General features: G+C 43.1%; 1 protein-coding gene across 1 annotated transcript in view; it reads left to right on the top strand.

Annotated features, from left to right (window-relative positions):
* The window catches only part of UBE2Q2 (ubiquitin conjugating enzyme E2 Q2), a 66084-nt gene that overhangs the window by 11459 nt on the left and 28006 nt on the right, over positions 1-26619 (top strand). The window contains exons 2-5 of the mRNA XM_001506953.5: positions 11406-11510; positions 19670-19774; positions 21330-21386; positions 22574-22714. Coding sequence (XP_001507003.2) covers positions 11406-11510; positions 19670-19774; positions 21330-21386; positions 22574-22714 — 408 coding nt within the window. The remainder of the gene's footprint in view (positions 1-11405; positions 11511-19669; positions 19775-21329; positions 21387-22573; positions 22715-26619) is intronic.

Raw genomic sequence — 26619 nt, forward strand, 5'->3', positions numbered from 1 at the left:
GAGTGAAATATAGCCTGGAAAGGGTATATTTTGGAGGCAGGTAAAACAACAAAGAAGCCGATGCACTAATCAAGTTGCGATATGACGGGCGCTTGCTTGGGCCAGGCAGTTCCAGTGGAGTGGAAGGGGTAGATTCTGGAGATGTTTGGTAGAGGAAGAACCAAAAGGATTCTGTCACATATTGAATATGGGGTTTGAAAGAGTGGGAGGAGTCAAAGATAATGCCAAGGTCTTGGGCTCTGGAGACAGAGAGGATGGTGATATGGTTAGTTATGGTGGGAAAGTTAGGTGGAGGATAGATGAGCTTTAGACACATTCAGTTCAAGTTCCCAGCAGGACATTCACATAGAGATATCCTGGAGGTAGGAAGGAAAAAGGCGGCAGAGGAGGAGACAGGTCAGGGCTTAGGGGACAGATTTAGGAGCCATCTGCATGGCAGTGATTGGGTGAACCTGAGAAGCAGGTGAGATGCCCAAGGGAGTGACTGTAGATTGAAAATAGAAGGGGACCTTAAGGGACGTTGCAGTTAGGTGGTGGGAGGCCGAATTGGTTAGGGAGGTATGACTATGACTGAAATGGCAGTCAGGTAGGGAAGAAGAGTGGGTGCGAGCATGTGAAGTGGTGGAGTAGGAGGCCCTGTTACTTCCCAGCAGAGTGCTAGCTGTGAAGCTGCAGTATTTGGGATTTGATGTCATCACGTCGGCCCAGGCCTCACAATCGCTGATTACTCCTTGGATCAAACTGAAAGTTTGGATTGCAAAGCCAACGCTAGTCAGCTTCCACTCTTGATAATTTGGTTTGCCAGTCAGTAAAAATATCAGACACCACCTCTCTCCAAACAGGACTCACTGGGCGGCCATGATTCACTCAGGTCCCCTATGTTGGTATCCTGCCTGGCTAGCTCTCTGGCCATGACCTCTGTTCCCCTCTAGAGAGCTGTCCATGTGTGCCTGTGTACTAACATTCCAAGAAGCAAGGACCGGAGACTTCTGGGGCAGGGAATGTGTCTCTTACAGGGTTGTGTTGCACTCTCCCAAGGGCTTAGTACAGTGCTCTGCACACAGTAAGTGCTCAATAAATACGATTGATTAATTGATCCTTGGTTTCCTGTTGCTGAGGACAAGGGCCAGTTCTTTGTGGCTGGCTGAAGAAAGCAATCTTAGGAACCATTTTCTATCCCTCTCCAGATCGGAGAGAGCTTCTGATGGGTGATAGACAACTGTAACTCTTGCCCACCTGTCTGCACATTTGCGATTAAGGGTCTCCAGTAGCGTCCTCTCCCCGCCCCTGTCCCCCATTGCCACGGGGCTTTTCACAGAAACACTTGAGGATTAATAGTTGTCTAGGCAGAGAAGCAGCTTGGTCTAGTGGCCATTGCACGGGCCTGGCAGTCAGAAGGAGCTGGGGTCTAGTCCTGACTCCGCCCCTTGTCTGTTGTGTGACTTTGGGCAAGTCACATCACTCCTCTGTGCCTGTCACCTCATCGGTAAAATGGGGCTTCCATTCAATTCAATCATATTTATTGAGTGCCTACTATGTGCAGAGCACTGTACTAAGCACTTGGAATGTACAATTGGGCAACAATAGAAACAATCCCTGCTCAACAGTGGGCTCACAGTCTAAACGGGGGAGACAGACAGCAAAACAAAACAAGTAGTCAGACGTCAGTACCATCAAGATAAATAGAATCATAGATATAGGCACATCATTATTAAAATAGAGTAATAAAATATACAAATATGCACAAGTGTTGTGGGGGAGGAAGGGGGAGTAGAAATGGGGAGGGGGAGGAGGGGCAGAGGGAAAGGGAGGCTTAGTCTGGGAAGGCCTCATGGAGGAGGTGAGCTCTTAAGGCTTTGAAGAGGGGAAGAGAGCTAGTTTGGCAGATGTGAGGAGGGAGGGCATTCCAGGTCAGTGGTAGGATGTGGGCCAGGGGTCGACGGTGGGATAAGCGCGAACGGGGGACGGTGAGGAGGTGAGTGGCAGAGGAGCAGAGCGTACGGGGTAGGCACTAGAAAGAGACAAGGGAGGTGAGATAAGAGGAGGCAAGGTGATGGAGAGCTTTGAAGCCAAGAGTGAGGAGTTTTTGTTTCATGTGAAGTTTGATAGGCAACCACTGGAGGTTTTTGAGGAGGGGAGTGACATGCCCAGAGCGTGTCTGCAGGAAGATGAGCCGGGCAGCGGAATGAAGAATAGACTGGAGCGGGGAGAGACAGGAGGATGGGAGATCAGACAGGAGGCTGATGCAATAATCCAGTTGGGATATTAAGACTGTGAGCCCCATGTGGAGCACGGACTCTGTCCCTGATTATTTTGTGTCTACCCCAGCGCTTAGTACAATGCCTGTCACGTAGCGCTTAACAAATACCATTTTAAAAAAAGAAATATAGTTGCTCACTGAATGTGTTGCCCAGCTGCTCAGTGCTTTAAACTGGCAAACAACCAACAGGATTTAAGTGCTAACTCTGTGCAGGGCACTGTCATAAGCACTAGAGAGTGTACAGTGGAGAATAGTATACATGATTCCTGCCCTCAAGGACCTTACAATCAGCCTGAAAAAGTCAGATTTTAACCCAAACAATATACTAGAGTTTCTGTTCTACTAGTATCCGTCAATGGAATGCAGTGTAAAATGATCAAAAAACTGCTCCTTGGGCAGCATGAGATCACAAAATACCATTACCGACAACGCCCGGAGATGTGTTGGTATGGCCAGTGCAGCATTTGAAAAGCGAGATTATTGCTCGCTGGAAAGAAAGTGGAGTTAACCTAAAAACCAAAATTGTCATCGGTGCTGTCGTCATTACCACGATGTCGTACAGCTGCAAGGTTCCTTGTTTGCTTTCTGAAGCAGTTCCTGGAGTAAAATAGCAAGAGCCCATCATGCCCACCAGCCAAGGTTCTCAAATTCTGTGGGGTCACTGGGCCACAGAGATGATGATGATGATGCCAACCAGAGCCCCTCTGCGATCCTGTGTTTGTTAGAAATGAAGCGTAAAAGGATTCTCAAGACAATCTGTTAGGGAGAGGTCAGCACTGGAGAAATCTCTTTTAGGTTCAGGGACTCACTGAAAGCCAACCTCAAAATGTGCTCCACTGATACCACCGCTTGCAAACTCTGGGTCAGGTCTGCCATTGGGCTCTTCAGCCCTTTGAAGACAAATGTGTTGCCTCAGAGAGGAGAAATGTGCTGTGTGAAAGGCAGTTTCAAGAGCCGTAGTGTGATCAGCACCGACCTTTCATGGGCTGTAGTCGGTTTGGCCTCAAACCTCCATGTGCACCCCAAAATGCACCTTATTTGACAGAACCAAAGCTTGCTCATTGTTTTCAACAGGTGATGCCATTATTTGAGATCTGCTTTCGGTTCATGATGTACTCTATCTGAGGGGCAGTTAACGTCAAGGCAGAACACTGAACTTCTTACAAACGTTTATTCATTGTATCGTGTTACGTTAGTTGGGTCACGTATGTCGAACCCAAGAGGATGCAGGTACAGTGCCCACAGGGCAAGAGAAACCGAACCAAAGAGCTATCGTGAAGTGCTAGAGCTCGGTAAGGGAGGTCAGCATTAAATTTCAGTAGCACTTACTGCAGAAAAGTGCTAAAAGATTACTCTAATGGAGATGCTGTATTGGTAAAGGAACAGTTCTAGTGTCTCACCGCTGTGGCATCAAAGAATCAGTCAGTCGTATTTATGGCACTACCAATCAATCATGGTATTTATCGAGGGATTACTGTGCAGAGCACTGTCCTAAGCGCCCGGGGGAGTACAATACAGCAGAGTTGGTAGACCTGTTCCCCGCCTTCCCAATACTGCCCTGGTTGGAAAGGTAAGATTTCTGTCCGCCCCACTCCCACGGGATGGAATTTTACTCTGACCATGTATAAGTGCACGAGACACGGTGTGTGAAGGTACCGACGACACAAGGCACGAAAAGGTTACGTTGAGGTAGATTTGAGAGGCGCGTACTCACATCCCGATCTGTGCAGGGAGACGCCGGCATGCCCGCCCGGGAGGACCGCGGGGAGCACAGCGGACCCACGTCCGTATCAGTCGGGGCGGCGTCTCAACGGACCAAGGCTAGGGACCTGGTGAAATAGGAGTTGTTACAATAGTGTGGTCCATTACAGCACGACAGGGGTGGAGTTGGAATGTGAAGGTAGGATTCAGCCAGCATACTAGCGGATAGGACCCTTACATAGATATCGATTAAGGGGGGAATGCCAGATATTGGTATAGGGAGAGCGTTCTGGTGCACTCCAAATGCACCCTTTGTCGTCTGTAAGTCCATGCAGGACATTCTCAGGAAATGGGACCTTTTATGACCAGTCTTTGAAGGTACCCAGTGCCCCTCCAAAATACATTCTAAATCTCCTCTCGCTTTAACTCTTCAGCAACCGGCATCCACACAGTGGTAGGTGAGGAAGCTCGGGACTGTTCTGAACTTTGGGATCCTGATATTGGAGGGGGCCCAATTGCAACCCCAAATTTTGCCCATCCTGCTCTTGTGGTATGAGACTTGATCCTTGCAGTGCCAGGCAGGGGTGGTATGTTTCGGTCAATCAGTAGTTTTTATTGAGCACCTACCGTGTGCCGAGGGAACTATACTGAGTGCTTGAGAGAACATTACAGAAGCAAATATCCTGGTCCCCTGCCCTCAAAGAACTTATAATAATATTTGTGGTATTCGTCAGGTACTTACTGTGTGCCAGATAGCTGTGGGGTGGATACAAGCAAATGGGGTTGGATGCAATCCCCATCCCTTTTGGGGCTCACAGTCTTCATCCCATTTTACAGATGAGGTAACTGAGGCACAGAGAAGCAAAGTGACTTGCCCACAGCCACACAACAATCCACTGGCAGAGCTGGGATCAGCACCCGTGATCTTCTTACTCCCAGGCTGGTGCTATATCCACTATGCCATGCTGCTTCCCTTATATTCTTATTCAGGAGACAGACACAAGCCTATTTACAACTAGGAGGAAAAGGGTTTTTTTGTTTTGTTTTTCTAAAAACTGAAATAGTATTAGTAATGTTCTGTCTGTCATTCCCTCTAGACTGTCATTTCCCTTACTGGCAGGGAAAGTATCTGCTAATTCAGTCATTCATTCAGTTGTATTTATTGAGCGTTTAATTCTGTTGTACTCCCCCAAGTGCTTAGTACAATGCTCTGCACATAGTAAGCACTCAAATACCATTGATTAATGTTCTGTGTGCTGCCACTCCACCCTTAAAAAAAAGTACTGACAATTATTTCAGAATTAAATTTGTGAAGTTTGCTAAATTAAGAAAAATGGCTATTAAACAGTTTAATTGAACGTATCGAGTGGTTACTGAAGAGAGGTTTGCATATTTTAAGAAATTATTAATGAGAGTTCACTTATTACAGTATGTCAGATAAGATCTATTCATTGTTTCTGAAGAAGTGTGTGAGAATTACACCTTTATTACTAAAGCCAAGGTGAAACCATATTTTGTCGATTTGTCTGTGTTACCTGGAGCCAGTGAGGGTTTGACACAACTACCTGTAAATTTACTCCCAGGGCAGAAAGGAGCTCTCTGGTCTCTTTATCCCATTCATTACAAAGCTTCTGTGTTTGTGCTGGACACAGTGGTGATTATGATGTTTGTTACACACTATGCTAAGTGCTGGGGTAGATACAGTCTAATCAGGTTGGACACAGTCCCTGCCCCACAAAGGGCTCCCAGTCTTAATGCCCATTTTATAGATGAGGTAACTGAGGCACAGAGAAGTGAAGTGACTTGTCCGGGGTCACACAGCAGACAAGTGGCGGAGCCGGCATTAGAATCCAGGTCCTTCTGACTTCCAGGCCCTTGCTCTACTCGGTAAGCCACGCTACTTCTCAGTAAAGGGCCTCGAACGAGAGGCTAGACAGGCTCATTGTTGAAGGACATGAAGTGATCGCAGAATGTCACATATGTACGTCTCCATAATTAAATGTCTCCCTCCAGACTGTACACTCCTTGTGGGCAGGTAATGTGTCTACCAACTCTGTTGTACACTCCCAAGGAGTTAGTGCAGCGTTCTGCACACAGTAAGTGATCAGTAAATACCCTTGATTGATGTGATGAGCACTGTACTAGAGAAAGGAAGGTCACGGTCCTTGCTTTTGATGAGCTTGCAGTCGAATGACAAAGATGAGTATTTCTAATTCACTTACTTTCCTAATAGTCAAACAGCTTATTACAGGAAAGAAATAGCAGCAGTAGTAAACTGCTGCTTAATATCCTTAATACAAAAAGTAATTTGCAAAGCCCTAGAAGGCAGAAACTAATCTCTTTCTTTAAGCGTCTGTTCCCAAGTGCATAGTTCAGTAGATGGTCAATAAATGTTGATGTTTAGGGGGCTGAAGAGAAGGCATGATAGGATGATGGAGAGATTTGGGGAATGCTTCAGGGAGAAAGTGGCCTTTCAGAAGGACTCTGAAGGAGTGGAGGGAATGTAGTTTGACCAAGCTTAAGGAGGTGGCTGGGCATTTGTGTTTGGGCTGGGGTTTTTTGTGCATTTATTAAAGGTTGAGTCATAAGAGGCTAAATCTTTGAAAATGTGGTTATCAAAGACCGAATCACTGTAGCATCACTTCTACCGAGTATTTCATTCTGTTCAAGAATAACCATCTTATTAAAAAGTAAGATTGATGGCCTATAAAAAGGCAGAAAAGTAACAGGTGGGGTAACCTGAAGTACATGGAGTTCTGCTGCAACATGTTTTCTCTGTGTTTTGCCTAAAATGTTATGGAATAAGGGAATGTTCCGATAACGCAAGTCTCCTTGGGCTCATCAGCAAGTTAGCAGAAGAAGCTCCTTGTGCTCGTGACTTTGAAATGGGTGAATACCTCAGTGGGAATTCTCCTTATTGTGAGTTTTTGCAAAAATGCAGCGATTGTTTTTTTTTTAATGGAAGAATTAGATGAATTAAGGTGTATTAGAATCAATAAAACTGAGTACAATTCATTATTGGTGAATTCTGCTGAAGGAGAGTAGAAAGGAAAATCCATCACTATAGGGGAGTTATCCTTATGGCTGCTTGAGAACTTAATATCATCAGAATTTACCACTGCTTGTTGCTTTCACTGCCACTTTTCCCTGTGCCCATGGCTTCAGGGGGCACCAGCACACACTTAGTTTGCTAGCCCACCTTCAGCATGGCAGAGCAATGATGAAATGATTGGCAATAGATTAAAACCATCCAAGATACGGGTGAAATTGATTTGGGGAATTTCTGTGTTCATTACATGAGATTGTTACATAGCATGAAGTGTCCATTATGTTGGGGGCACTTTTTATATGACACATAAGAGGACTAATCTCTGATTTTTCATGAAGACAGATGCACTGAAACATACAAACTCATTTGTGGTTCTAAACACAGTGTTTTGTTGTTGTTTGGAGTAATTTCTTTAACTTTTCATCTAGTCATGAGGGACAGTGTGGGGAGGAATTTAACGTAAAAATTTCCCTAGTTAGAATCTAGTGTTTCCCAGGGATACGTAACTACTTTCCGAAACATGTTCAGGCCTAGAATTGTGGTGATGCCTAAAACCACTCTTGAGCACATCCAGGGCTTCACCACAATTCCAGACTTGATCTCTGGCTTTCAGCCTATGACTACTGAAGCCTAAAGCCAGAGGCAAGCATTGGCCATCAGGTCTGTTCCTCTGTTTCCAAGTCTTTCATTTCCCCTACTCTCCAAGCCAAGCTTCTTAAGGCTCACCCTTCCATCATCATCTTCATCTCCCAAAACATTTGTTGAACACCTCCAGTGCATCTACCATTAGGTGCCTGGGAACATCCCAGGAAAGTTTAAACATCGTCCCTACCCCCCCAGGACCTTTTCTGGCCACCTGGGATGGGCAGACAAAAGCCAGATATTTTTAGCTTCGGGAAGTTGGGAATTGTTACTGGTTAGGTTATGTTTGGATGCACTTGAGTGGTGCTAATGGGTGGTGTTTCTTCCTGCTGGGCTTCCATACTTTTTGGGAGTATTTAATAGCCAGCCCGCGAACCTCAGTAGCTGCAAATAAAAAGTGGTCTGGCAAATGAGCTGAAAGGAAGGAGTATTTGGGAAGGAGAAATAGGCGGTGCACTAGGAAGTATGAGCATATGCATGCGTCTGTGTTTTTGGGAGATCCCTCCCTGCTCCTATCGACTCCTGTGGGAGTCCAAGGCTGCCTGCCCCAAAGCCTTTTCCCCCGCTCTGAGAAGGATGAAATCGGTGAACCCAGATAATAATAATAATAATAATGTGGTATTTAAGTGCTTCCTTTGTGGCAAGCACAGTTTTAAACGCTGGGGTAGATAAAAGGTAATCAGGTTGGACACAGTCCCTGTCCCACGTGAGGCTCACAGCCTTAATCCCCATTTTACAGATGAGGGAACTGAGGCACAGAGAAGTGAAGCGACTTGCCCAAGGTCACAGAGCAGACGTGGCAGAGCCGGGATTAGAACCCATATCCTCTGACTCCCAGGCCCCTGCTCTCCCCACTAGATCATGCTGCCTTTCTTCTAGAAGGAGCCTAAAACTGGCGGTTACCTCTCTTTGTCCTTTGGGCCCTGGAGGTTTAATTTGACCTTTTTAAAAATAATTTTAAGGGTTTTTTTAAAATTTGTTTTGCCATACTGTGCTTTTCTCTGCATCTTCTGATTTCTTAGTGCTGGATGCAGTACAGTGCATAAAGTCGTCTACTAAATAAATCATTGTTAATAAGAGAGAGGGTGCATGGAAACAGCAGTGTCTCATGGAAGGGACAACCTGGTGATAATGCTGTAATTGCATCTTTAGGCTGTAATCATCAGCACAGATTGACGCTTCTTCATCTTGAAAATTGGGATGACAGTTGCCTTCCTTAGAATTTTAAGAATTAATGTTTGCAGTAGTACTTCAGACATTAAAAATACCAGAGAGTTATTTCCTCTTCAAACTACCATGGGGGTCAGGATCAGACAGCCTTATTACCCTCCCCCAACATGTATTGATCATGCCTTTTGAAAGGATCAGCTGTTTTAGGTAAAAGGACTGCCTAGTAAGAAAATTAGTATTTAGTAAGCGCCTGCAAGGCCTTGCAGATGTTGCTCCTCTTTGATACAAAGGTATGTGGTATTGCAAGGTAGAGGCTCTTTAGAGTGTTAAATAGTACCCTCCCATAAACTTCCTTTCCCACCTCTTTTTTTCTTCATACTTCTGAGAACAGGGGAAGTGTAGCTGTCTGAGTAATCAAAAATAAAAGATTGGAAGATCCAGATTCTGAGTCTGTGACTTCTACTCGCCTCAGCATGCACTTGCCTGTTCCGTTCAGCAGCCTGTAGCTAATTTAGGAAAACCAACAATCTTGCAGCAGCAGTACGTAAGCTCGCTCTCACCATCATTAAACTTGGCATAGTTAGTGGAAAAGAAGACCCAGCTTTGTGTTTGTTTTTTTTGGGTGGGGGGGAGGAATGGTGGTTTAAAATGTGGTAAGCGATTACCAGAGCATGAAGCCTGATTTTATTTAATTTCTTAGAGAGATGCTAGGTTTTTGTAAGATCCTAATTTTATGGCATGCACTCAGAAACGGAATGCTAAATTTTAACGATCTCCCTAAAGAGAGATGGAAATGACGTTCTACTGTAACATGCCTGAAATGCAGATAAATGATATGCTAAATATGGAACCATTGACTTCCTCTGATGACAAGAATTTGCAATCTAGTGTTATTGTTCTTGTGTGTCTCTAGTGCCTTTTCTCCAAGGAGCTCAACTGGTGAAATAGAAAGGCAGTACAGAAGAAGCCAGGGACTGGGAAATTGGGATCCCTAGAACTAAGTGAACCAGAGCATGCCATAATTGAAAGGGGGAACTGCCTCCCCCTCAGCCCTGCTGCTTCCCGCTCGGAGGCAGGGACAGGAGCAAAATTGGAACGAGAAAGGAGAGTGGGGACACATTTTCTCAGCGGCCCTCCCCACACGACATTTTTCTCGGCATCCTTTCAGGCCCCCTGAGCTTCCCAGATTCCTCTCTCTGGCCTGAGGAGATTAATCAGGACAGACGGGCAAGCGTCCAGGGAACAGACAGGAGCTGGGATTCGGAGGACCGCTGGGTTACTGTGCTGCCACTTAATCTCCTGTTTACCCTGAGCTCCTTCCCTTACCTCCCCAGCCTTGCCCCTGCCTACTCCACTGTCTCCTTTTCCCCATGTTTTTTCTCCAATCCTGTCTTCCGGGCCCCTCGGGGATGATCTGGACACTACAAAAGCGTGGACCTGAGAGTCAGAGAACCTGTGTTATACTCGCAGCTCTGCCACATGTCTGTTGTGTGACATCGTCCCTTTAATTCTCTGTGTCTCAGCTTCCTCTTCTGTAAAATGGGGATTCGGTACCCATCCTCCTTCCTACCAAGACTGGGAACCCCATGTGGGTTGGGGTCCGTGTCCAATATTAATTACCCTATTTATTTTGTTAATGAGGTGTATATCTCCTTGCTTCCATTTACCTTGATGGTGCAGTCTTGTTTTTGTTTTGTTCTGTTTTGCTTTGCTGTCTGTCTCCCCTGTTTAGACTGTGAGCCCATTATTGTGCAGGGGTTGTCTTTATCTTTTGCCAAATTGTACATTCCAAGCGCTTAGTACAGTGCTCTGCATATAGTAAGCACTCAATAAATACTATGGAATGAATGAATGAATGAAAAATATCTTCAGAATAGTTGCAATAAGAACATGCCCCTCTGCGAAGGGCATGGGAAGAGGTAGGAGGGGAAGAAGCCAAAGTGCACATTTGCCCTAAAAATAAAACTCAAAGTAAAAGGGGCCCAAGAAGGGAGACTTAGGATCTGAAAAAAGGGGATCATAGAAAAATCAGCTCCTCTGCCCTGAACCTCCCTGCCTGCCTGAGTCCACGGAGCCACGGGGGAGAACAGTACACCTGCAAGCTGGAGGTAGCCAGGCTGTGGCTGAGGAAGGGCTTGGGCCTGGGAGCTGCAGAAGATAGTGAGGTGCACTTTTAAATAGCCCCTCCTGTGGTCGTTCCCTTCTTCCTTTTCTGAAAGCAAGGACTTAGTGAGTGAAATAGGCACATACCGATGCAGAAAATATATAAAACAAATGGCCAACAACATAATAATAATAGTGTTAAGCTCTTACTGTGTGCCAAGCACTGTACTAAATGCTGGGGAATATACAGCAAATCACGTGGGACGCAGCCCCAGGCTCAACCCCCATTTTACAGATGAGGTAGCTGAGGCTCAGAGAAGTAAAGTGAATTACTCAAGGTTACAGCAGCAAGTTCTTAATGAATAGATCTTAATTGTTATCTAGTAATCAGACCCTTTGTTATTTAACTTTCTATTCCGTAAACTGAATAATGTGTTGGTTCCGTGCATCTGAAAATTTGACTTGGATTTTTCTCTCCAGGAGTCTTACCCTTCTTCATCGCCAATATGGTTTGTGGAATCAGATGACCCGAATCTGACGTCGGTTCTGGAACGCCTAGAAGATATTAAGAAGAGCAACACATTGGTAAGACCTGAAATGAAGGGTTTTTCCCCCTTTTAGAGTTTCAACTGTGGGTTTCCATTTCTGTGTATTACTGCCCACCACCCCACATAGCCATCTCTTCTCTAGACTAAACAACCCCTTCCTAGTACCTGTTTTCCAGCGCCTTAAAAAAGATGTGGATAAGCTAGTGAAGTTTCAGGGGGAAAGAACAGTCAAAATAATGCATGTGGGAGCCTAACTGGAGACAGTAAACTCATAACCTGACCATTGTGGAATATAGTTGAAGGGCCCTGGTATTGATTCAACTGATCCCCACACTAACTTTTAATAGGGTCAGTCTCAGGGCTGATTTACTCAGCTTTTGGTTAATTAAGCCTTCTAGGACACTCTCTAATATCAGTGGCATTTATTGGACACTTAGAACTCTCTACTAAGCACTTGGGAGAGTACAATACAACAGAATTGATGGACACATTTCCTGCCCACAACGACCTTCTGTTGCATTTGATCCTAACCAGCGTCTCTCCCTGTTTGTGGTTTGGTTTTTTTGTCCAAAGGTACAATGCCTTACATTTATCACTATTGAATTTCTTTCTTGTATTACAGAAGCCTTTTTATAGTTGTCATTTGAAATTACATTCGTCTGTTCCAAACAGTCAGGAACTCTGCTCACTTTGGGATCACCTGAAACCCCTTCACCCAGGTGGCAGTAAAAACCTTGTGGAACACCGCTTCGTACATCTCTCTCGGCTGGTACTAGGCCATACTAAGAGTGATCCTAGAGTCAAATGGGCATACACTTAACTATATGGTAGTCTTTGTATTTGAAGATGACTCTACTGATTGTGATATTCACATGTGAGAGCGAGTGTGAGTGAAAAGTCCAGTGCAGAACACACAGTTCTTACTGCATCATTCCTATTTCTGAAAGCCAGAGGTTGTCCCCAGTTGTCCTGTTGTGCTGTCATATATGTTGTTGGGTTACACTGTTTTTGCATTGCAGTTCATCATGCTGATCCATCCGTGGTAATTGATGCCCTCCCCCCCCCCCCCCAGTTTTCAGCTGAGGTTCCACGTTGTCTGAGGCTTTATTTTAGTGTATCCTTAAGATGTTAGAACCTCTGTCTTGCTTCCGAATTTCAACTCACCATTCAGTAGCTGCTTGGGTATCCCACTGTTGTCCACTCTTCAGTCAGGTCCCATACTGGGCAGTTGTGTTGTGATTAGCATAACCTCAATCTAAGAGGCTGAGACTTTTTTCACCCAAGAAGAGTAAACTGGAGATGGTAGCATGCTTATCAAATAGGATGTCCTGGAATGAAATCAAAAGCTTTTCAGAAATCTAGATTAAATAACATCTCTTCTTTGTTTTGGCTTGTTTTATGAAAGTGACATGCTTCTTAAACATTACATTTGTCTGGCATTAATTTCTTTCCCTAAAGTTGCTTTGTAATATTTTATGCCCTTCTGGGTGGTTGCACATTGAGGTGCCAAACTCCATTGTGTAAGTAAAAATTCCCAAAATGAGCAGTGAACTTTTTTTTTTTAATAGAGGGCATTTTGTGGATTTTCTGCAAAAATGAAAAATAGCTCCACTTTGATTCTGGGGCATTCTAAAGTTTTTTGTCAGCAAAGCTATCGAATGGAATTTTGAGGTTAGCTTTTCCAGACCAAATATACCCAATTCTTGATTAACCAGTGGCCCCACCCAAGCATTTTGTTATTTTGCCTACTACCTTTGCTTGGCCGTTTCACTGCACGTTACACCACCACCACCAGTGGGTGGGAAAGAGCAGAGAGGGGAAGAAAAACTCAAAATTGGTCAGTTTTGCTTCTCGTTTGTGTCTCTGTTGTGAGATTTAGCAGGGAAGGAAGTTGAATCCAATTAATAAAATGAAGGTTTTGGACTATGAGGGTTTCAGTGATGCCTGCTATTCTTGTCCTCTAATTCCATGGTTTATTAAAAACTGATCTGTGTTTTTATAATGTTTCATTATAAGTAATGCCATTAATTGGACAAACAATCCATTTAGCCTAATAGTTCATCTAGGCCAGCACAGTGGCAACAGAATGCTTGAAGAAACTAGAATATTGTTAGTAATATTTAGGGATGAATTATCTAACATGCCTACCTTTCCCCTCCCCCCTTTCATATCTAATTTTTCTTTTAATAATCAAATCCCTTTACTAAGGCATTTGAGGAGAAAGTAAAACTAAAATAATCACTTTTTAACCCCTCCTGTAAAGACCGCCCTCCCCCCCCAATTGCTAGTTCTTAGATTTTTTAAAAATCATGATCAGAAGGGTTAATTAGGGTATATAACTCTATACTAAGAATCACATTACAACATTTTTTTTCAAGTTTAGGTAAAATGGTTTAGGAGTATGACTCACTGTATAATTTTCTACAAGATCCCTTGCTTCATTTATAGCATGGGATAGTAAAATTAAGCCACTTCAGAGTAATTTTGAGTTTTAGCCAATAAAGAGAATTGCATACTTTTCTTGATTATTAATAAGAAACATAGCTCACATCCTTTCAGAAAAGTGTCTGACACATAGTAAGCACTTAAATACACCACACACACACACACAAAACCCTAGAGTATTATTACAAAAAGAGCAAATTCAGAAATAGTCCTGCAGCTTTTTATTCATTTGTGTTTGTTTTTTGTGGTATTTAAAGTGCTTACTATGAGTCAAACACTATTCTGAGCACTGGGATAAACTTGGGTTTATCAGATTGGACATAGTCCCTGTCCTGTGTTGGGCTCAAACTCCAAGTTGGAGGGAAGATAGAATCCTCATTTTACAGATGAGGAAATTGAGGCACAGAGAAGCTAAGTGAACTTGCCCAAGGTCACACTGCAAACAATTGGCAGAACTGGAATTAGAACCCAGGTCCTTTAACTTTCAGGTGCATGCTCTTTTCACTAAGCCATGCTGCTCTCCATTAAACTGCATAGTTCATCTGGAAGACTTACTTCTATTCATATTACGTATACTTCTTAGGGTCATACTGACGGGAATCAATCGATAGTATTTATTAAGTGCTTACTGTGTGCAGAGCACTGTACTAAGGAAGGTAACCAAAGCCATATTCACTATGTGCAGTGCAACCACAGGAGCCAGTTTAGATTTGTTCCCAATCTGTAGGTTGGATGCACGTTGAAAAATTTTTCAGAACTTGACTGGCTGCCACTCAGAATTTTAAATCTAAACTAACTTTCCCTTTGAGTGGAATAATTTAGTATGGAGAACTATATTGACTTCATTAATATGGAAAGCAGTCGTTGCTCCCAGGAGGCTGGACAGTTGAGAAAATTGCCGAATAAAAACGTTGGAAATCCAAATTAGGGCAAAGAAGTTGAATTTAGGTTTGGGGACTTGTTTGCATTCCTTCAGAGAAATCGATATACTTAATTTCCTCAGTCCCAATCAGTTTTACCCACTTGAAATTGAATTGATAAAAGCTGCAAGGGATGATTGGAGAGCTTTCTTTCAAGTTATCAAGTTACAGTGGAAGTAAAGATGGACTTTTCTGTAGGTATTAACTTTAGCTTTTCTACCCGTTTCTTTTGTAGTTCAACAGAATGTCTTTCCTCTTCCTGATAATTTGATAGATTTCTCCTTCATGTTGAATGGATTGGGCTTTGAAAATCTAGTAATTTGATTGCTCAACACTAATTCACACTGATAATTTTTAGATTCATCCTTTACTTCCTACTTTTACTTCCTCTTCTCTTTTCCCATTCCAATAGAATGGAAAAAAGTAGGGGAGGAATAGGATAGGGAGATGGTCGGAGGTGGATTCTGGAGATGTTTTGAAGATGTAGATGTCTAGACCCTAAACTCTGCGTGGGCAGGGAACATGTCTACCAACTGTGTATTGCACTCTCCCTAGTGCTTAGTACAGTGCTCTGCATACAGTAAGTGCTCAGTAAATACCATTGATGAGAATAAAATCAGTAGCATTTGATGACTGGTTGAAAAAGAGAGAAGAATCACAGATAATGCTATGTTTTGCAGGCTTGTGAGGAGGGAAGGAAAGATGGAGAGTTCAGTTTTGGACATGCTGAGCTGTGGTCCTGGAAGGAGATACTTAAGGACATCTTCTCAAAGCAGAATGAAATGTGAGATTGTAAAGAAGGAGAGATGTCAGGGCAACTGAGTTGGATTTGGGAGTCATTAGCTTAGAATTGGTAGTCAAAATATTTGGAGTAGATGAGTTTAAAAGAGCAAGTGCTGATTGACAAGAGAAGGTAACGACTTGTTCCCTTGTTCTCTAGGGAACCACCTATTCCCTGGAACCACTTGCTTTTTCACTTATTGTGTGACCTTGGGCAAGTCACTTGCCTGTGCCGCAGTTCCCTCATCTGTAAACTGGAGATTATGACTGTGCGCCCCAGGGGGATTTAGTATATGCCTGATGGATTGTAAGCGTTTAACAAATACCATTTAAACAAAACCCCAAAAACAGAACTGACCTGGAGGCATCTCCACAGCAGGGGAGGGAGAGGCAGAAGAAGAGCCAGCATAAGACAACCGAGTAGATGTAGCCAAAGAAGTAGAAAGGAGAACCAGATAGGATAGTGTCAGAGAAATCAATGTTAGTCTTTTCAGGAGAAGTGGGTGGACCGCATGTCAGAGGCTGCCTAGAGGTCATGGAATATTAGGATTGAGAAGAGTCTATTAGATTTGTTAAGGAGGGGGTCATTAGTGACCTTGAAGGGACCAGAAGCCAGATTGTAGAAGGTCAAAGAAGAGAGTGGAGGCAGCATTTGAACAACCCATTCGAGGAGATTGAACAAGAATGATGGGAAGGAGATGGGATGATCCCTAGGTTTTGCACTGGGGTTGAGGGGATTTTTTTAAGCATTGCAGATATATGGGTATGTTGGTAAGCATAGAGGAAAAGAGCCAGTGGAAAATATGCCATCAAGGGAGGGGAAAAGGTTGGGCACAAGAGTTTAATAAGGAATGAAGAGATGGGGTTGGAAGTGCAGCTGGAGGGGATAAGTTAAACATTATGTTAAGGCAGAATTATTGTTAACTTTTGATTGTCCTTGCTGTTGGAGTGGATAGCAGGGATGACTCTGTCTGTGGAAAGAGCACGGATCTGGAAGTCAGAGGATGTGGGCTCGAATCCCAGCTCCGCCACGTGTCCGCTGGGTGACCTTGGGCAAGTCTGGTAACTTCTCTGTGCCTCAGTTACCTTACCTGTAAAGTGGTGATTAAGACTGTGAATCCCATGTGGGACCTGGACTGTGTCTGATTTGATTACCATGTATCTACCCCAGCGCTTAGAACAGTGCTTGGCACATAATAAGCGCTTAAATGCCACAATTATTATTATTAATTTGGCATCCCCATCACTCACACACTTGCCCCCAAACCTGGGGTAGGGCTGTGATGGTGAAGGAAAGGTGTATTTGAAATTGAGAAAGCTACAGTCCTTGAGCCTTCCTATGCATTTTGAAGACTCTGTGCCCTTTTATATATGCTTTGAGAATCTTGCCTCAGCACAGCTGCTTAGCTTCCTGTTGAAAGCCCTGGCTGCTTACAAAATTTTCCTAATGCAACAGAATTTACCAGATGAACAGTCATACACCAAGATACAACCAATTTACATTCCTTAAAAATGAGGTTTTATCAGGGGCTGCATTTTTTCCAGAAGACATGCAATTAGTTAGGCTTTTAATTTCCTTTACAATTCACTAGCCATTTTTAAGATGTACTAAGTCAATCAAGCCCCCAAAATGACTTTCCTCGGGTCTTAGACTCCCTCTTCTGGTAAACAATTAAAAAGGTGTTTTCATGAGGAAATGTAGGACCTTGGTAAAAGCCAACCGGGCAGCGACTGGAAAGTCGAAAGATCTTTCCGTGAGTTGTTTGTTTAGGTAATTGCTACCGTGCTGTTTACCTACCACTCTCCTGCTTCCCCGCACCGTTGCCAGCCTCTCCAACCATTCAGCGACTGTCTTTAGTGTACCACCACCCTGTACTACCAAACTGTGGATAAGCAACAGCTACGTATATATCATTTTAAGATGCCATTCCCAAGCACATCATTCCCCACCTCAAGTTTCTCCTTTCAGTGGCATCTCATTGCTTTATAATAAAAACCAGACACCCCCGACAGTTGGGTTTCTGGGCTTTCCATCGTTTGTCCCCCTCTCACTATTCTCTTCCAACAGCACCACAGCTCCTCCCAAGCAGACGTCTTTTCTGTCCCTTGCTTTTGACTCCCACCTCTGATTCTTGGCTCATGCCTTTACTTCTATCAAAAGGCCTTTCTGCCTTTCATTTTAACCCCTTTCAAAGCTCTCCTAAAAAGGTTCTTTCTCCAGGAGGCATTTTCTGATTACTCCCATCATCCCACCTTTCCACATGTAATAATAATAATAATGTTGGTATTTGTTGAGCGCTTACTATGTGCAGAGCACTGTTCTAAGCGCTGGGGTAAACATAGGGGAATCAGGTTGTCCCACGTGGGGCTCACAGTCTTAATCCCCATTTTACAGATGAGGGAACTGAGGCACAGAGAAGTTAAGAGACTTGCCCACAGTCACGCAGCTGACAAGTGGCAGAGCTGGGATTCGAACTCATGAGCCCTGACTCCAAAGCCCATGCTCTTTCCACTGCGCCACGCTGCTTCTCTTTCCATCGGCAACTTCAGCTTGTATTTATCCGTCTCTTCATTCACCAGTCCCTTTTTTTCCCCTCACTTGACCCAGGCAGCAGACTCCTGTCAGGATGGTGTGGAGTACTGGTTGGTATCGCCGTTGGCTTTGCACAGGGCCCACCTGCACACTCCCCCGCCATTCATGTTCCTGGGTGAGGAAGCTAGCTAGGCAGAGGGTAGCATATTGTATCGTGCCTGCAGATATTCCAATTTTTTACTTGCAGAGCCTAATATGGAGAAGCAGCGTGGCTCAGTGGAAAGAGCACAGAGTCAGAGGTCATGGGTTTGAATCCCGGCTCTGCCACTTGTCAGCTGTGTGACTATGGGCAAGTCACTTAACTTCTCTGTGCCTCAGTTACCTCATCTGTAAAATGGGGATTAAGACTGTGAGCCCCACATGGGACAACCTGATTCCCCTATGTCTACCCCGGCGCTTAGAACAGTGCTCTGCACATAGTAAGCGCTTAACAAATACCAACATTATTAATATGGCCATAGTGTCACTGTTGTGCCGAGGTTCTATGACTTAGTCAATCAGTGGCATTTATTGAGCGCTTACTCTGTGCAGAACACTGTTCTAAGCGCTTGGCAGAGTACACTAGAGGAAAGAGAAGAAGCAGAGCCATTCCCAGACTGAGCTCCCCCCTTTCCCTCTGCTCCCCCTCTACTCCCCCCTTCACCTCCCCTCAGCTAAGCCCTCTTTTCCCCCCCCTTCCCTCTGCTCCTCCCCCCTCCCCTCCCCTCAGCACTGTACTCGTCCGCTCAACTGTATATATTTTCATTACCCTGCTTATTTTGTTAATGAGTTGTACATCACCTTGATACTATTATTTTGTTAATGAGATGTACATCACCTTGATTCTGTTTATTTGCTATTGTTTTAATGAGTTGTTCATCCCCTTGATTCTATTTATTGCTATCGTTTTTGTCTGTCCGTCTCCCCCGATTAGACTGTAAGCCCGTCAAAGGGCAGGGACCGTCTCTATCTGTTACCTATTTGTACATTCCAAGCGCTTAGTACAGTGCTCTGCACATAGTAAGCGCTCAATAAATACTATTGAATGAAATTCCCTGCCGATAATGAGCTTGCAGTCTAGAAGAAGGCACTTAGCTTGGTAGCCTTTCCAGTATTAAGTGGCCCACATTAGGCAGCTGTTTGTCGGCAGTTGTCCATCTCGTGGAGCTGGACCAGCAGCAGAGCAATCACTCCCAACTATGATTTAGTTATCAGTCTATGCTGCCTTCAAGGAATTCAAAATCTAACAGAGAGGTAGCGGAGTACACCCCTTTTGAACCAGCATCAAGTTACACGTATTTCATATAATTACATTGATTGTTGACTAGAATGAAAAGTCATCCCCACTGGTCCCCCATTTTCTTTCCTTGCCTCCCTCAATGTCAGTGAAGTGATCTCTGCCTGCAGTGAACTTAATTTCTGTCTTTGGGAACTTTTGAAATGGGGCTTAATTTACTAAGATAAAATTTGTTTCCATAGCTTCTTCAGCAGCTGAAACGATTGATATGTGACCTCTGCAGATTGTACAACCTCCCTCAGCATCCAGATGTTGAGATGTTAGATCAGCCACTACCAACTGTTCAGGTAAATTTGAAATTCTCCAGGGTTCATCCACCAAAACCAAAGCTGTGTTCTTTCCGAAAATCTAAAGTGACTCCTCCTCCTATCCTTGGCGTAGAAGTGTAAATGATTCTTAGGAGCTGGGCACTGATAACATCCGACATTTTGCATTTTTGTTTAATTAGGGATTTGAAATCTCACCTTACCTCTGAGGCAGTTAACTGATGCTTACTCTGTCGAAGGCAAACGAAGGCTTATTTCTCTTATATTCTTGTCTAATTTTTAAAAATCTTCTCTTCCATCCATGTCTTCAGAGAGCTTTTAGTTTAGCCTCCTAATCCATTGCCTTCAGGCTGATCTGCAAGTATCTAATCTAATATATAATATAACTAATGTTGTCAGTTTTCAGTGAATATTTTACATACTTTTCTTACTAGAGTAGGTAGATCTTAACTTCTGCTTTTGACTGTGTCCTTTCATATAGCCTGTGGGAATGGGTGGTGGGAAATGCAACTCAATTAATTTATCTAACAGAGATTATTTAGTATCCATGAAGAAAACCCTGACCTAATTCTACTCCTGTTTGGATAGAGGATTCTATCCTATGAAATTCTTGGTTTTTTGGGTGTTTTTTTTCTTTTACCACAGTTTCTTTCCTTGGAGGGAACAAATTGTCACAAATAGATTTTCATTTAAAAAGTATACTTTTTTTCTTAGTATAATTCAAGGCAAAGGAAAGATATTTGAGCCCGGGATTCAAGTTTGTGGTACCAGGCAGAGATTTATTTTCAAACTTAACCCATTAGAATTACACTGTCAGAACAGTGTTTAATTTTTCTTGAATGGTTTAAAATCAGAGTCACTGAATGATATCTTTCTCCTCTTATATTTGGAGGTTGACTCTTTTTTTGGTTACTTAAATAGTACTTAAGTACTTAAATACCTGCATATATTTTATAAAAATATATTTTTAAATTTTTCAGTGTTTTTAAATTATCTCAGTGAAATCTAATCATTGAATCATATTTGAGTAGGTGCTGTGTGCACTGTTCCAGTCGGAGAGGAAAAATGGTTGGGACGTGTCTGATGAGAGGGACGCAAGTGGAAGGATTAAAGCAATGTACCAAAAAAAATAAAACAAGGATAACAGTAAGAGCATCATTATATCATGATTAAGGGAGCAGCGATCAGGTTCCTCACCACCCTGGCCCCGGTTGACCATAGCTCAGCAGTGATAACAAAATTCCCAGTGCTCAAAATTTTGGGAAACACAATGTCAGGGTTGTGTGACTGCAGCTGGTGCAGGGCCTCTTGCCTGCCTCATTTCAGGGGGAAAGGATCTGACTCCCAGGCTAGTGTGACGGGCGGGGTGAGGAAAGGCAGTGTCTCTTCTCAGACCTCAGAACTCCAGTGGAGGAGGGACTTCCAGGGCCAGGTGATGATTTGGTATCAACAATCTGCTATCGTATATTTGGCTATCGAGCTGTCCAGTGATAGTATATGTTGAATGTACATTCTGGGTGCTCAGGTAATGATTTCATCTGTGCAATTACTGAAGAGTGATCTGTTCCTATTTCAGAATGGAACAACAGAAGAAGTTACTTCAGAAGAAGAGGAAGAGGAAGATATGGGTGAAGTATGTATTTTGGGTGGGAACAACTCCACTCCCTATCCTTGGTGGTGTTCTAAGCCTCAAGCTATCAACAGTTTTTGAGCATTTAAAATGTGCATCAATAACCTGCTGTGACACAGCGAAAACAATCGGTCCCCAGAGTAACTGGGTTACAGTTTTTTGAATAATTTATTGGAAAAGAAAAATAACTGAATTGTAAATGTTCTTGGTAAATTTGGAAAATGAGGGTTTGCTGAATTAAGGAGATAAATTTTTAAGCAGTAGAAAATAATGGAGTGATTCTTCATGGAAGCATGTACCATTCTGGCTTAAAGACAGGTACTATAATAAGTTTGATAGCCATCTCTTTAGAGTTCTGGTCTAATAATCTTTAACATTTCAAGTAGATGGAGCTTGATTTGCCACTCACTAACTGGCTTCTCTGAATGTTATCTGGAGAAAACTAGGTGAGCATACTCGATTTAATAGTCCAGGGCTTAGTGACTGTCCTCAAAGGGTGTGTTGAGCTGGGATCTTCATAAGAAAATGAAGAAATGAGCCCTGAATTGGGCTTGGAAAAAGATCGTATTATATAGATGTGATCTCAGAGGTGCGTGCTTTAAGATTTCAGATGCCTAGTTTAAGCGATATCATTTGATACTTTTTAAGCACTGTAATAGTGCTCTTTGAGAAAATACTAATGGAATAAAAGGTGGCAGGCACATTTTGTTATGTATGCTTTTCCGTTTTTGTCAGTTGGACTAAATTTGGTTATCTGCTTTTAGACAAAGAACTCTTAGCCCCTCAAAGTATAGACATGCTCAAAATATGTACCATAATTTAATCTGTCATTTTTTCTTCGCACCATTTGTAGTATATTTTTGCATCCTGAACAGTTTTGGACTATTTTTCACCTTTCTCAGTTCCCAGCTAAAAATTCAATTAACCAGATCTTTAAAAATTAGAAATGGGGAACAAAGAATTGTAGGTATGCATGTGTTTTTAAGGATTAGAACGGGGAGTTGGCTCTTAAGAGGAAAGTTAAGAATGTTCATAAGGGTTGAAATGGAAGAAGACCTGCAATTGAGGTTTTGTATAGTGGGGAGAATAGAGGCCTTTCCGTTTTCCCTCCTGCCCCGCGAAGTGGAGAACAGTAATCACTTTTTTTGCTTAAAACGTAGTTTGACTGAACAAACTATATTTTCCATTAGGATATAGAAGACCTGGATCACTATGATATGAAGGAAGAGGAACCCGTTGATGGAAAGAAGTCAGAGGATGAAGGCATCGAAAAAGAGAACCTGGCAATATTAGAGAAAATTAGAAAGAATCAAAGGCAAGACCATTTAAACGTAAGTCTATATCAAGTCTATATCTCTGGGGTTAAAACAGTTACTCTCCTTTCAATATGTGATTCATTGAGTTGGAGGATATCTCTGTTTCTGAATGACCACACTACATAATACCCAGAGATACATCATGCTCTGGTTGACTGACATAGCCCAGGATCCGTAAACCCCGCCTGACACCATATCCAGTCCCTGCAAGGAAATCCAGTCCCTCACCCTGCCTGCGCCATGCCGCCTTCCGATCAAGGACTTGAAGCCCTGACCTGCTTTCTCCCCGGATGCTTGGGGAGAGACACCAGAAGGAGCTGGACTCCATTTCCTGGCAGACAACGGGTCATAGCAGGTGTGAGTCAGGACAGGGTGGACAAGAAGGCGAGGCCTTGTCTTTTCTGTCTCACGACAGTTCTGTTCTGCCTTCAGTTGAAGCCGAGAGACTCTGCTCGGTCCCACCCACATCCCAGGTTCCCGCTTCTCTACAGTCAACACCTAAGGACTCCAGGTGCAGCCACAATGACCCCTAGCTGCTCCAGTCTCAGGCCCCGACCCCAGTGAAAACCAGTCTCAAGTACAGCTGGATTGAACACACTCATCCTCAGCCCTGTGTTAGGTGTAGCACCATTCCCCTCACTGCGATCCTGAGGGGTGGAAAGACCTAAATATGTTTTTTACTTTCTTGAAAAGCTCCGTCCCCGTTTCTAAGCCCAGGTCTGCCACGAGCCTCCTTTCTTCATCCAGGGAGAGACGCTTAACCTCCCCGGTGTCTGTTTCCTCCTTTGTAAAAGGAGGAGCTCTCCCTGTCTCTCAAGGTCCTGGATGGGGCAAAGCCCAAATCTGGCCTGCTGGCATTCAGCTCAGTTTTTATTAAGCATTTACTGTTTGTAAAGCACCAATAAATAGAAGAGATTAGCCGCGCACGGTGAGCTATACTGTTTATCTTCCGACATCTTCCTCCCCAATCATAGGAGTTAAGCCCAGTACTGCACTCACGAGTGGGTAGAGGTGTCTTTTCCATTAAAATCTGGAGCTACACAAGGAACCAACGTGGCTCAGTGGAAAGAGCACGGGCTTTGGAGTCAGAGGTCATGGGTTCGAATCCCGGCTCGGCCACTTGTCCGCTGGGTGACTTTGGGCAAGTCACTTAACTTCTCGGTGCCTCAGTTACCTCATCTGTAAAATGGGGATTAAGACTGTGAGCCCCACGTGGGACAACCTGATTCCCCTGTGTCTACCCCAGCGCTTAGAACAGTGCCCGGCACATAGTAAGCGCTGAACAAATACCAACATTATTATTATTATTAACCTCTAGGCGGGGCCAAAGCTAAACCTTCCCAAATTTGGGTTGGAGTGAAGTGTCCCTTCTAGCTGTCCTCAGGAGTTCCTGCTTCCACCACCCTCAGCTTTCAGACTTGGAGAAGTACACGTGTAATTGTTTTTGCCCTTCGTTATTGGGGCTACAGCTCTTGAGCTTAAAAGGGCAGCCGCACATATCCAGCAGGGGCTCCCAGAACTGAAACATACACCCTATTTGGTGCTAACTTCTGTTTCTGCCCAAATTCAAACCAGATTAATCTACAACAAACCACTACACTGCTTTTGCTCATCCTTGTCTGACTGAGCTGGGGACTTCCAGAAGCTAAACAGAAGCTTACCTGCATGTTGGGTTAAAGATCTTTGAAAATGTATTAGATCCTAGGTCCAAGGGGCTCATTAAGGGAAGGGGCAAATTCCTCAAAGGCAGGGTCTGCAGATTTTACTTCTTTGCTCTAATCCTCAAGTGCTCTTCTTATAGCAGACACTCAGTACATACCATTGATGATGTAAGGGAGCTTCACAGTGGCAAGAGGCTCCTGTAGTTCCGCTGGCAAATTGAATTTGTTGATGCTTTCAATGTTTTCATGAATCGTAGGAGTTAAATTTTCTAAGGTGTATTTTCCCCATTGAAATATGAGTTCCTGGAGGGTAGGAACCTTGAATATAATTCATTGTAACTTTCCCACCACTGTAGCAAACTGTATGCAGGAATGATTTTTCAATATATATCTATAGCTATACACATAAATATAGCTACATTTCCTTAAGATATCACTTTAATGGGTTTTTTTAAAGTTTTTATCTTTTAATACACCCGTATTTCTCTCTGGGCTCATTTCCTTTACACTGAAATTAGATGGGTTTCGGTTTTTCCTTGTATTATAAAACTGTTTGTAGTTCATTAATAGGAGCTTCTTTTTCAAGAGACCATCGTTATGCTTTTTTATCATGATTAAATCAGTTCACTTCAAAAGTAGTTGGATGAGCATCCTTTATTACCAGGGTCAGATACCAGAAAGGTGTTTTTTTATTTTATTTTATTATTTTTTTTACAAGTATTGATAAAGAACTGATTTGGCCTTTGGGCATGAACATGATTCTGTCTTTTAGTGGAAATAACAATAGCTGATCTCTTTGAATAGCTATCTACTGTACTTAAAAAAAACCTTGCTGCTTTTTAAAGCTCTAATCCCCGAGGAAGAAGTCTATCTTGTACATTTCTTGGGTTTACTGTCAACTCAGGTATGTAATAGTTATATGAAAATACTTGAAGATAATTATGAACTGCTTCTCAGGACTAACAAAGCCCAGTGGACCGATAATTAGATTGAAGAAGACTGGTTTACACCGGCCTATTCCTAGCAAATCCTATACCTAGGAAGGATCTCTGGCAGTGAAACAGAGCAGTGTATTGTCACACTGACTTCTTGTACCTAGGCAGCTTACTGTCCAATCATAAGGATAGACAAGGGGGGTAACAGAGTGAAATAAGAAGACTGATATGTCACTTGGGAAGTTATCAAAGTGTAGTCCCAGATTGGTTTAATGTTTCAGATAAAACTGAAGGTCTGCAGGGCAGTTAAAATGTCTCAGCTTCTTAATGGAGGTAAAACCTGGACCTATTTCAGTTGCCTCTTCCTTCTCAGAGCATTTGCCACATATTATTTTAGCATTTTTATTATGATATTTAAGTGCTTACTGTGTGTCAAGCACTGTTCTAAGTGCTGGGATAAGTACAAGTAAATTAGGCCAGCCACAGTCCCTGTCCCACATGGGGCTCATAGACTAAGTAGGAGAGAGAACAGGTATTGAATCCTTATTTTGCAGGTGAGGAAACATAGGCCTAGTGAAGTGACTTGCCCAAGGTCACAGGCCAGACAGGAACAGAGCTGAGTTGAGAACCCTGGTCCTCTTACCATTAGTCCATGCTGCTTCCTCTATGTAATACTTTAGAATACAAATTCTGGGTCATCTAGACTCTTCTGTTATATGTTTAATTTCTTCTCCAAAAGTCACTTTAATGTTCATAGATCCAAGAACAGGATCGTGAAATTATCTTAAATGACCCTTCTACTTGTGGGACTGTGTAGAGCATTTGTGCAAACCAGTTAACTTAAAGTTTTTCTCTATTCCATATAATGAAAGGGGCCTCCAAAGATCAACTGTTTTTTCTCAAGGCTTCAGTTTAGGCCAGTTATTATCTAAAATATATAAACAAACTGTTTTCTACTTTTTCCCCTTCCCTACTTTTTAAAAATAGAATAAAGATCCTCAGGGGAGGTGATTTCACAGTTTTTCTAGGGCTTAATTTATCTACTGTTAGCGTCAAGAAATCGTTTTCTTCTTAGCCCAAAAAAAACCATCCTGCTGCAATTTTAAAGCCCATTTTTTCAATTTCAGTGGAGACAGGAAGCAGTTGGTTCTTCTATGTAGCAAAGCTTTATGTATCTTCAGATTGTGTGATCACTTTGCAAGTCTTCCCTTTTCTAAGTTAAATAGAGCCAGATAGGGTTTTATTTTAAGGTGGTTTGTTATTTCAGTAATAATGTGACAGTTGATGTTTTTGCCCTGTGTTGTCTCCAAATTTAAGGAAGGGA

The sequence above is a fragment of the Ornithorhynchus anatinus genome, chromosome 5, assembly GCF_004115215.2.
Source record: "Ornithorhynchus anatinus isolate Pmale09 chromosome 5, mOrnAna1.pri.v4, whole genome shotgun sequence".
NCBI classification, from domain to species: domain Eukaryota; kingdom Metazoa; phylum Chordata; class Mammalia; order Monotremata; family Ornithorhynchidae; genus Ornithorhynchus; species Ornithorhynchus anatinus.